This window comes from Ornithodoros turicata, chromosome 7 (genome assembly GCF_037126465.1).
Source record: "Ornithodoros turicata isolate Travis chromosome 7, ASM3712646v1, whole genome shotgun sequence".
Taxonomy (NCBI): domain Eukaryota; kingdom Metazoa; phylum Arthropoda; class Arachnida; order Ixodida; family Argasidae; genus Ornithodoros; species Ornithodoros turicata.
Window position 1 is genome coordinate 55321465 of NC_088207.1, and position 12527 is coordinate 55333991.

The 12527-nt window shown below is 44.9% G+C and overlaps 1 protein-coding gene across 2 annotated transcripts in view; it reads right to left on the reverse strand.

The window, feature by feature from the left end:
- Position 1: 1 nt before the first annotated feature.
- Positions 2–12527, reverse strand: part of LOC135401613 (ATP-binding cassette sub-family A member 2-like) — a 43798-nt gene continuing 31272 nt past the window's right edge. For both annotated transcript variants that reach the window (XM_064634117.1, XM_064634116.1), the window contains exons 20-26: positions 10911–11117; positions 10105–10262; positions 7449–7616; positions 6630–6817; positions 3837–4010; positions 2128–2365; positions 2–1676 (exon numbers count right to left, since the gene is read on the reverse strand). In XM_064634117.1, the coding sequence (XP_064490187.1) occupies positions 1494–1676; positions 2128–2365; positions 3837–4010; positions 6630–6817; positions 7449–7616; positions 10105–10262; positions 10911–11117 (1316 nt within the window). In that variant the 3' untranslated portion in view covers positions 2–1493. The remainder of the gene's footprint in view (positions 1677–2127; positions 2366–3836; positions 4011–6629; positions 6818–7448; positions 7617–10104; positions 10263–10910; positions 11118–12527) is intronic.

Sequence of the window (12527 nt, forward strand, 5' to 3'; positions counted from 1 at the left end):
GCAATGAAACAAAACTGCTTTAATGTGTGAAGACAGAGATGGTAAAAAATATTCATATACAAATATAAAGTACACCGGTGCAAAACCAGGATGCCAACACAGGGGCATGAGCCTACTGTATGACACAAGCAGCAGAGAGATTCTCTTGTACTGTAGCTGCTCGCGTTTACACCAGATGAGCCGTTATGATGATTGCACATGCGCAATCCTTCACGTACCTACGAGTACAAGAACAATATCACACAGCTTTATGATCCCTGTAACAGAGAAATCTATAGTACTACATATCACAGCAGCAGATTGAAGTGCTACATTCCAAACAGTGGAAATGGGTGACGTTTCAAACTCCCGGCCGGCGATCCGGCCCTGTTGTGTACAAGCTGTGATGTGTGAAGAGTACAGACTGTGAGAAAGCTACTGTGGCCTCACCAACGGTAACAGCATGGATATTTGTCCGTGCCCGCGGAGCAATGCGGCACTGCAAATGGTGTGCGTGTGTGAAACGAAAACATTATGGATTGCTGGTATGGTTTGAACTTGCTAACTTGCATGTCCTAAGTGAAAGGATGTTTCAAACTAATTTGTCTCACTCCCTGATACCACAATAAATTAATGTATTCCATTGTGCGAAGGAATTAATGTGGAAGTTTGGACTGTAAAAATAGAATTCAAAACATTCTCAAAAGCCCAGTTTGAATGCGAGAGCATATCATATACGTAGACAACGCTACTGGTGAAACAGTCATCGCTGAAAGGCAGTCTTACGCTCGCTATGCAATACATTCGCGGTAACATAAGCACAAGACTGAGGCACATTTTGGAGGCAGGGCATAGATATCAGCACTGTAAGCAGCGGTACACAGTACACAGTACCTGTATGTGGTGCCGCGGCCATGTAGTAAAAGGCAACATGGAACGTGATACAGGTGCAAAATGGAGGCCATTGTGTATGGATTTTGACACAAGAACCAGAAGCTCTAAGTACCAAAAATAAATGGAAATGATTATGAGTGAAAATCGTGCTTTACAATCGCAGTAAAGTTTACAGAAGAGTCCTACATGACCTCTACAGAGATATGGCATACAAAGAAGCTTCCTCAAGTTCTTATCACTGGTATGGAACCTGTGCTTTCACATGTTTGCAAACACTGTCTGGGGTGCAAAATGGCAAGTAGGCCTAGAGCCTTGGGACTAAACAGCGTGAAACCTAACGAGCCCGACACCTACACTGGTCCTTACTAACAAGAACATGTCCCAAGCACGTAGCTCTTTTGTCTAAGCATCGACCCATCTGCATCAGCACTGCTGAGAAAGTCTGTAGTCATTTTGCAGTTTCATTCGGGGAGACTAGCGCACCCACTCTAGGAATTTCCCTGACAATGAGAGCTATAAGAATGTGTATGTTCTGGTGCCGTGTATGCAACTTAGGTGAAATTCACTTAAGCCTAACTACTAGCCATTACTGCAGCCACTCTGGTGCTGGTCAGGCTTCATCAGACGACAACTTCTTTTTCGCTCTCCCTCTGAGTCCTGGCAAAGGCGAGGAAGATCTGCTCTAGTGTTGTGTCGCTCACGACGTAGTCCTCGTAGCCGAGCTCCTGCTTCAGGGCTTCCATTCGTTCAAACAGATGACTCCATTTCAGATTCGTATCGTGCAGGTGGAAGTGCAACAGGCACTGAAATGACACGTAGCAAGAAAATGACCCAGTACCCACTCAGATTGAACGTGACTGTATAGTTAGGGCCTGAGATTTTTCGGGTTTTACCCGATTTACCGTCGAATCGCACATTTAGTGATTCCGCATCAAGGCACTCCCGAGTCTTGCATTTTCGTGCTACGCGGAGTTGGCTCGTGGTAAACTTCGAATAAAGCGGTTCAAAATACGCACGCATTTCGATCGGGACCTGGTGAAACTTCGAAACGAGCGATAATTCGTAAAAAAAGCGGTCTCGTTCTAACGAGGGACTACAGTATTCCACACAACGAAAGGACGTCCCAAAAGCCCCCTCACGTGAAACTCGTTTGCTGTTAGGAATACCCCGAAATATTACATCCCGCGACTTTTTTTTCGCGGCTCCCACCGCAATACGACGTGGAAATAAAATGTTTCGTTCGTTCATTCCTACCTGGTGACTGTCCTTCAGTTCCCAAGCACCGGGGAACTCTTCCTCCATCCTGGCACAGAGGGACGAAATGGTTGCAGACGTTGTGGCCACCTCCAGGGAATCTCCTGGACTAAGTTTGACTAGAACGGTAAAACCTTGCCCAAACTTGGCTTTTAAATGCTGCGTCGAACCGAGGCACCGGAAAGTGCCGTTAACCATGATACTGAGGCGCTGGCACAATGCCTCGCACTCTTCCATGCTGCAAAGAAGTATGTCACATTATATGTGGTAAGTTCACATTACCATATTTCTTAAATTTATTTAGGCCAGCCTCAATTCTAGGCAGACACCCCAAAATGGTGGAAAGTTAAAAGTAAGACTCTCCACGAATGCAAGTCTGTAGTCGAAAGTAACGTCTTTTCGGCACTTTTATATCGTCGAGGAAATGTACCAATGAGCCCAAATGGGCATTTTAGTGAACTTTATCTCTCGCACATTGTGTGGTGACACACAGAACTACAGCGTCACCACAGATATACATAGTCGTAACAAAATTACGACAGTGTAAATTTCTCGCACTGTTTATTTAAATCCGTGTTTTATGATATTTGAGACTGGTACGCTGCATAATAAATTAGAAAGTACGTACATTTATTTTGCAAACATAGTTTCGCTACTAGCTGCTGCCATCTAGCAAATGGACTGGCTGACTGCTACAGCGACAGAATCTGTAGGATTTACTTGCCGTAAGTTATGGGATCCCACCTTGAGGTGGTGTGAAGTGGTGTGAAGTGGTGTGAGGTGGGGTGAGGTGCGCGGCGGTTAAGTCAGAACTGCATCCTCGAATCTGGCTCGACCCGATACAGTCGCCGTCCGATTTTTCGGACTCGGCGGGGATCGCGCAAGAGTCCGAAAAAACGAATTTCGCTTCAAGATTTACTTTACTAAGCCCTAGTACTGGCTGGAAAAATTTGTCGATGCTTTCCTGATGCCATCATACGAGCTCTGCCTGATGACATCAGCTTCTATTTCCCGAAGCGACATTTCATCAATGTACACTGTCAGAGGCACCGCCGTCATCAACTCCGCAAGTCGGCTTCGCCTAACGCATGCGTGCTTCAGGTGAAGCTCGCTTTACAGCGCTGTCGCGCGACTCGCGGGCGGACAGCACGTGCTTGGCCGTTGGCCAAAAAAACGAAGACGCAAACGCGCCACGACAGACCTCTTCTACTCGGAGGAATGGAAAATGAAGAATCACCACTGCCTATTTTTTTGCCTCGATATTTTGGTTGGTTGATTTCTTTTGATACGAACTTCAGACGATACCAATATTTTCCGTCACCCCAAGAGAGAAATTCGCGAGTTGGGCAAACAGAGTCCGAAATTTTGGACGTTCTTATACATCAACTCTATGGGGCCCGCGGCCGTTCCGCGAACGAGTCCGAATAATCGAGCGAGTCCGAAAAATCGGTCGACGACTGTACTTTCATAATGCATATTTAAAAAAAGAGTGTCGGCCTAGATTCAAGTAAATAATACGGTAGTAAAATATGGTAGATGATATGGAATAGATGCAGGCAAGCTGGTTAGGACAAACTCCATCTTGAGAAAGCCTAAGTGAGGGGGCAACATGGAAAACAGAGACGCTGTGTCTGCGTCGATAATTTCTCAGGCTTTCTCAAGATGGCGGCGAAGTAGATGCAGTTTAGCTTGAATGCTGGAGCATGTACCTGTGACTAGTGAGAACATAGGCAGCTCCTGTAGCTCCCTGCATTTCCTGCAGCCCGTGCCAGATTCGTCTACGAGCTGCAGGATCCACTCCCGCTGTGGGTTCGTCAAAGAAGATGACTGGAGGACGTCCAATCAGAGCCATGCCAATGGACAGTTTCCGCTTCGTGCCTCCGCTGAGGAAAGAGAGCAGAAAAGAAAGTGTTCCTTTGAAAAGTACAAAAAAAAACCTTTAAAAACCAGGCTGGTTGGTTGGACGTTGCAATGGCCTATCAGTCAGTGCTGTAGTTTTGTTGTTGTTGTTGTTTCTGGTGTTTTAGCGCTCGTATTGAAATCGAGCCATCACTGGTTACAGATCGAAAATAATCGTTATTCGTTCCTTCCTCATCGCTGGTTACAGAGTTTGAACTTCTTCAATCGTGTATGACGTGCAGATGCTGTATGCAAAAACCCCAACTAAAGTGAAACCCGCATATAACGATATTGACTGTAATCGCGAATTCCATCGTTATACGGGGTACATCGTTAAACGAGGGCTGACCTATATAGCGCGTCCCCGAAAAGTCGCGCGGCACGCCGCGTGTAGGAAAAGAAGAAGAAGAAACATATACTTAAAAAACGCGAAGCTGCGTGACATCGCACTGGCTCGGAAAAACAGCGATCGGAACTCGCGGGGGGAGCCAGGGAACATAGCGGGGCAACTTCTGGCAACACTACACGTCACCATTCCGCAAGTCGGCTTCACCTAACGCCTGCGTGCTCTGCGAGAAGCTCGCTTTAGAACACTGCCGCGCGACTCGCGGGTGGAAAGCACGCGCTAGGCCTTTCGGATCATCTCGCGAATTTGAGCAGCATTGGCCGAATACGGAGGCACAAAAGCGTTACCACGTACCTCGTTCACTGACAGTATCGGAAAATGAACAGTCGCTGTCTATTTTCTTGCCTCAATTTTTATTTTGGTTTACTTCTTTTGATGTGAACTTCGGGCGATACGAATTTTTTCCGCTACCCCGTGAGATTCGTATCATCGAGCTTCTACTGTATCTTATTGCGGCGAAAATCGCCGCGAGGTTACGCTCACGGGACAGCGTCCAACATCGTTATACGAGTACTCGGAACTGCGGTCTCCATCGCTATACGCGTGTCGTTTCCCCGTAGAAACAATGTATATTTTGACGGTAAAATCATGAACCATCGTTTTACAAGGGATATCGTTATACGCGATATCGCTATCCGCGGGTTTTACTATAACAATTTTTTATTAATTCTGCGTAAGCACTTAGCGCCACGAAGCGACTTTGTCTATCGAGTGGCGTACAGACGTGGACCGATGGAGAGGGGACAGCAGAAGTGGGGGGCACAGGGAGGGAGGGGATAGTGCATTGTCCTGGGCTAACTCCAGGGGAACTGTGCCGACATTTGTCCGGAAGCTCTGCTGTAAGACCCAGGGAAAACCCGAGACAGCATAGCCAGCGGTAGGATTTGAACCCAGCATCTCCCAGTCTACAGCATGACCTCGGAATAACCACCAATGAGCAGGTGGCTCTTATCCGCTCAGCCATGCTGGTGGCACTAATTAAAATGAGCTTGCAAATAATTCCAACTGATGCTCAGCTCTTACCAAAATAATGTGTATTTCGATTATCAAAAATGCCGGTAATTTAAATACAGGGGACTCCTCTTAAACGGAACTCCAAGGGGATGGAAATAATGTTCCATTTATCGGAAGTTCCATTTAAGCAAAGTACACAGATTTCATGAAATTCAACTTTATTTCAAGATAGCCAACTTCCACTACTGTAGGTAGCAAGGAAAGAAAGAACTTGGCATATCAAATTTCATGGTTTCTATTTTTTGACTCGCTCTCGCGATCACGTCCCGAATTATCCGCAACTTCTTGACAGACTTCACGTGGACACATGTGGACGCGAGCTAAGCCTAACATTGTACGAGTGAGTGACTGATGGATTAGATTGCACTGGCTATGACTTCCGCCCGGGTTGGCAGACGTGAACGGTCTCTTCCAGGTTCGGCGGCATCTCAGTACCCCCCCACTTTGTTCCGTTTACCCGAAGTACATAAAGCGGGTTGTTCCAAATATCCGAAGATTTTTATCATCGCATATATAGGATACCAACCAAAGGTTCCTGCTTTGTTCCGTGTATCGTAATTTCCGTTGAACCGAGTTACGTTTAGTGAGAGTCGACTGTATACGAACGTTCACAACAGCTCATTCGAACGAGAACGTCTGGCCGCGCCCGACTATGCACACACCCAGGTCACCAACCCCAGGTCACTGACCACAGGCACAGTTGGGTGTGGCTGAGGAGTGGCCGCAAACAGCATGCGTAGGCCTGACTTTTTAGGGTTAAACCCGTATCCGCCCGATATTTACCCCCCGAACAAAATCTGCAAAATTCGGGTTTAACCCGAATCTACCCGAAAACATCCGGGTCGCGTGGCACACTCATAAGCGTGCATTAAAATAAAGTTTGACAACATTGCTAAACATTAGTTCCGTGTTAAAACAAATTTTTATTAAACAAAAAAAAATCACCCGAATGCACCCGAATTCCTGACGACAGAATATGCCGTAACGGGATTTAACCCGAATACACCCGAATTTTCGAATGAAAAATATCACCCGATATTTACCCCCCGAATTTGGCCAAAGATAAAACCCGAAAAAGTCAGGCCCTATATAGCGTACGAATTTTCCACGGAGAATGAGAGAACACTCCCCTTTACTTACGCGACACAGCCGGGTGACAGTGGCACGACAAATACACACACACCTGTAGTTCTCTGTAGTTTTGTTTGCGTGCTCCTTGAGATCACACAGATCAATCATCTCACTGACGACTCCGGCCACCACGTCAGACGGGACACCACGCAGCAGGGCAAACATCTCCAACGTTTCTCGGCCAGAGAGCTTGTTGAGCTGCGCGTCAAACTGGGGGCAGTAACCAATGGCCGACTGGAACTGAAAGGAAGAGCAGAAAGATTGCCTTTTTGTGGCCACACACTGTTGGATTCTAGCAGACGACACGTACAACCGTATCTTCTTATCTCGAGTTCATCCAGAATGTGAGAAGCAAGTTTATTCTTTCCTACCCAAAAATCTACTGATATGTAGAGCCTGAAGTTTTCGGGAAATATTTTTTTCTAAGTTCGGGGGGTAAAAATCGGGTAAATAAACATGTGCACTAAATTCATGTGAATTCGGGTGAAAAAACTTGAATTGCGCTAAAATCGGGGAGAAATCGGGCTCCATTATTCAAACCAACTGTAGCGATTTGGTACAAACGGTGATGTAACTACAATTTTTCTGCCAAACAAGTAAGTTGGTGCATTCCTACAGACATCCCAGAGAGGGCAATTTGCCTGGTAAAAATCGGGTTTCACCCTAAAGAGGCAACCTTCAATTCGGGGTGCAAATTCGGGGAAGGATCGGGTAGAACCCTAAAACTTCAGGCTCTACTGATATGCCACATGATATCCCTATTTTACCCCATTTTACGGGTCCTGACAAAAGACCCACTTTTTACCTTCCCAATTTGGAAAAAAAAAAAAAACATTTTGGCCGAAATGCTGACAATGCCGAGAAGGCTTACCTTTTTCAACTGGTGCTTTAGGTCAGCACTGCCGATGAAGGCATTTCCAGACGATGGGCTCAAGTCTCCCGTCAGCATTCGGAATGTGGTGGTCTTCCCTGCGCCGTTAACACCCAAGAGGCCAAAGCACTCGTGCTGCATCACGTGGAATGACAGGTTGTCCACTGCCTGAAGAAAAAATTTTGTATCTTTCTTCAGGGTTATATTGTAACATAGAAATATGGGGAAAATGAACTTGTTTCTTGAAATAAATGAATGAATGAAAGAAGGAAGGGGCTATAATGACAGATACAAACATCAGTGGACAAACAGACATGAATACTACAGAAACAGAAACAGAAACATGAAACAGACAGTACTATAGACGACCCTCTGTTTTTACAAACATGTGACGTAACAAGAAAACCGGTTCGAGGTTATATTTTGCTGTGGTGGGCAAGAAGCAGGAAAAACCTGTCGATTTATAGTAAGGGTTAGAAAAGGCTGATAAGGCGGTGGTGAAACGTAATCAATGACGTAGGATGTCTATGTAGTAGCAAGGTGGCACATGTCTCAAGTTGGCTGTCAGAAGGGTCTCGCTTGTCTCTTTTGCGTTGCCCAAAGAGCCAAGTTAGAGTCCATTTGTGTACACAACACTACAGGCTACAATTTGAGATTGTCTGTAGTAAATTGCGATTGTGGAGGTATTAAAGGACTACAGAGGGCCATCCAAAAAAATTTCAGATTAAGACATCTGATGAAAGTGTGTGTGTCATTATACAGAATAGCGCGAAAGGTTTTGATGTGTGCAATTTGTTTTCCAGAAAAAAACTCACGTAAACATAGCTCCGCGCCTTCACCCTTAACTCGCCACTTCAGCTATAACGAGGATGAGGACACGAGGATACGAGGATGGCACGTCACCGATGACGGCATAAGGAGACTCGTTCTGGTTTGCCGGTCAGTGGGGGTCAGCGCCTTGTCCCTTTGCCGCCGTAAACCTGTTTTGCCAGTTTTCCCGGAGAATTGGGGATAGAAGGAGCGCCTGAAGCATTACCGAGCAAGGAGAAAGGCTTTATCAGAACCCCGAACAGCCGAGTAGCAGACGACAGCGGAGTAGCAGACAACATTTCTCTAGGCCAATCAGCGAGCGTTCTCCTTATAGCGTCAGCGCGAGGTTCCAGGCAGATCACAGGCTGGTACTGCTCTTCACCACCGTTGCGCGCGGTCGCTTTTTGCGGCGTATTTTAAATTCCATTTCTGCAATAATTATGACTTTGTGGTGTAAATTACTTCGCATGGTGTATCTTACTGGGTACTTAAGAGTTTTATAGGAAGAAAACTGGGTGCTAAAAATGACTTCTGTGCTACTTTAAGGGCATCAGCTTAAAATACCCACGTTTATGGCTAATATAAAGGCACCACGCCTCGAGAAACACAGAATGGTTCCGGGTATGAGCGATGCGGAGCGTTGCTGGCTCTACCGTGTGAGAAAGAAAGTCCAATGGGAAGCCCACTTTGGAGTCGACGCGTCCACAAAGGAGCGAACATGCTAGTTGCCATGCAAGTAGAGGTTCTATTCCGCACCTAACACCTGTCGACTAACGACGATCGTCTGTAAGCTGTGGACATGTACTTCGAAAGAGCCTTTTGTTTGTTGCACGATTTTGTTTGTTTGTTGCACGTGTTTTGTTGCACAATCTGCTGCAGCCAAAAAACGAAATAACTTACACAGGAGCACTGACTACTCCTTCAAATTGTTACAGTACAGTACCTAACTGATTTTTCAAACTCATTTGACACTTCGGACTCTCCCAGGGTACTGTGACCTTCTCCATAGGATCAATACATTTTTACTACCATTTTTTTTCTGTCAGATCCAAGTCCCAAGGCCCGATATTCCAGACTATAAAATGCTTGCGGACAAGCACCAATACCACTATTTTCGGTATTACTGCAGCAACTTATAGAAACCGCAACGTTGGAGCGTGTGCTTGAATTACATTCATAATCATAGATATGGATTAATAATACTATCCTAACGAGATATGGATTAGTAATCGTTGGTGAAACTGCTCGAAAACTTCCGAAACATACCACTATGTGACACCACAGGAGGCAGCAAGCGCTCGCCACGACTTCCGACGGCGGCACTTTAGAAGTCGGGACACTAGTCAAGTTTCTGTCTGGGTGCACTGTCACTGTTCACCAGCTTTCCACACATTGTTGCCGCTGTCCAATGTGTACGACGAACATATGACGCTCACGCAAATGTAAGCAGATATCATCACATGCAGGTGCTGCATGCGTCAGGGTACAATTACAAACTTCTTCATTGCTGTTGATAATAAAGTTAAATAGATTTTTTATTTATAATAATAATTAATTAAATTAATTAATAATATTAATATTTAATTAATTTAATTATTAGTTAGTTAGTTAATTAATTAAAATAATTAATATTAATATTTGATTAATTTAATTACTAATTAATTAATTAATAATTAATAAAAATAATAAAATTTAACTTCGTGATCGCCAGATTTTTCAGTCTGCCGTATTATTCGGACTTTTTTTTTCCCGGACGCCACCGAGTCCAGAAGATCGGTCGGCTGCCACAATCGTTATGGCGGACTTAAAAGATCACGCGGGTGCGGCAATTATGATGACATCTTACCACTAGTGAGCCAAAGCTCCTGGTGAGGTTGAACGCGACGAGGGCCTGGCTCGAAGCCTGGCCTGATTGGACGAGCTGCTCTACGTAGTGGTGCTCCGCCGTGACTTCCCCGTCTTCGTACTTGGCTCCGCCGATTGTACCGTCGGCGTCGACGAGCGCTAGAATATTAACCGAAAAGTGGCGACACCTTTGCGACTCCGTGCATGTGCCACGGGACATGAAATTGAAAGTCTGCTGCTGATGACGATTGGTTGCTGATGCTTCTATGACTGTGTGCCACGTGTGCGACTGACAAAGTGAGACTGCTTATACACAAAAAAAATGAAAGAAAAACAAAAACAAAAAACACAAAAATAGACAAAATGAAATACAGTCAAAGAACAACATGACAAAACGCTATATACAATGAAATTCGCGTCGCAGCAAAATTATTTTGTATTCCCTGCCGTAACTGGCTGCCATATTTCACATCGGGCGAAATATTTGGTACGGCGAAAGGAATTGTGTTCCCTGCAAGTTTCTCGATGAGTTCCCCGTGAGTAATTGGAGTGAACTGGCTTAAAAGGCGATACGAGTAAATAAAAACATCATTTTAAGATCGCCCGTCGTAAAGCAAACCTACGCTTCCAAAACGTTGATACGCCCTCGTAAAAGGCACGAGCACCACGTCGCTGGGCAAAAGGGTAGAATGAAGTTCGAAAAAAAAGATATTTATAAAATTCAAAGAAGCGACTGAAATGAGATCCAAAGTGAGTTCTTTGCAACACTTCAACTCAAATGGTCATACGAGAAATGTTGTCACATACTCTTCTTTGAGGAGCACATGGTGGAGAGTCTGCTCCAGAGAGATTCACAAAGGATGCCCAGCCACGAATCCATGAGCAGCAGCAGCACAAAGAGTCCCGCCCCAACAAAGAGCATAAAGCAGACGTCTGGACCAGCAGCGTTGATGTCCCACTCCAGGGGATCACGAGGAATGTAGCAGAACTGTTCGCTGCTTCCTTGCGGACATGCTGGACAGTTAAACAATAAAAAAAAACTATGTGTAGGTAATGTGCCGAGTAGGAAGGAATACTTTCGAAAGGCCCATGAACGTGCTGAATACATAGGGCCTGACTTTTTCGGGCTTTATTTTTGACCAAATTCGGGGGGGTAAATATCGGGTGATATTTTTCGTTCGAAAATTCGGGTGTATTCGGGTTAAATCCCGTTACGGCATATTCTGTCGTCAGGAATTCGGGTGTATTTGGGGGATTTTTTTTTGTTTAATAAAAATTTGTCTTAACATGGAACTAATGTTTAGCAATGTTATCAAACTTTATTTTAATGCACACTTATGAGTGTGCCACGCGACCCGGATGTTTTCGGGTAGATTCGGGTTAAACCCGAATTTTACGGGATTCGTCGTATCATACGTACTTGCGTTCATTTCTTGAGCCGCGACTCTATAAACATCGTTTGCTACGTTAAGCCCAACCCAATTACAAGTCTCGCAAACATGAATGTTGCCAACCGAGAAAATATTGAAAATATGCTGCCGTTTCCCTGGCTATGTAATCAACAAGAAGGGTCCTGACCCCCATAAAACCCCATAAAACCTCCTTACTCCTCTTTCCTCACGTAGCCAAACACGGTTCCAAGATGACGCGTAGTCAGACCTCGGGTCTGGCCCCGCAACCTTGTTCCAATAAACTGTTGCGCATGTTCACATGTTTGAACTACAGGGCGTATTCCCCCAATGAAATACCAGTGATGGCCGGCAGTTAACTACGTGTAGTTAAACTACTAGTTAAACTACCCGATTGTAGTTAAAAAGTAGTTCATAACTACTTGCAGAAATGTAGTGTGCAGCTACTAGTTAAACTACTATTTTGAGTAGTTAACTAAGTAGTTAGGTTACCGCAGGCGCCAACTACTTCCGATTTTGCCGCAAGCTTTACGGTACGATTGTGCTTCCGACTTTTACCTCGAGCTGCTTGTTTGATGAGAACGGAGGTGCAGAGCAATTGTGCCGTGCATGTGTACTAAATCTTCACTTTTATCGCTGCTGGTGATTCATATTTAGGTGTCCAAGAACACTATAAAATGGGATTGGTGTTGATGGAACACGTTAAGTAGTTAGAGATGTAGTTGAGATACATTGCAGTAGTTAAAGAAGTAGTTTTAACTACCTCCCCTGAAAAGTAGTTGAACTACTAGTTAAACTACTCCATCGCAAAGTAGTTAGTAGTCATAGCTAAACTACTCTAGAAGTAGTTAGTGGCCATCACTGTGAAATACACATGCATGGCTTTGCCTGGACCCGAGCGTCAGTTCCAATTGAGAGATTTCGAATTAACGGGATTGCAGTACAAGAAAAATTATCACAGTCTGGTAGTCGAAACGCGTGATTACTCTACCACAAGATTATACTTAGAGCCAGA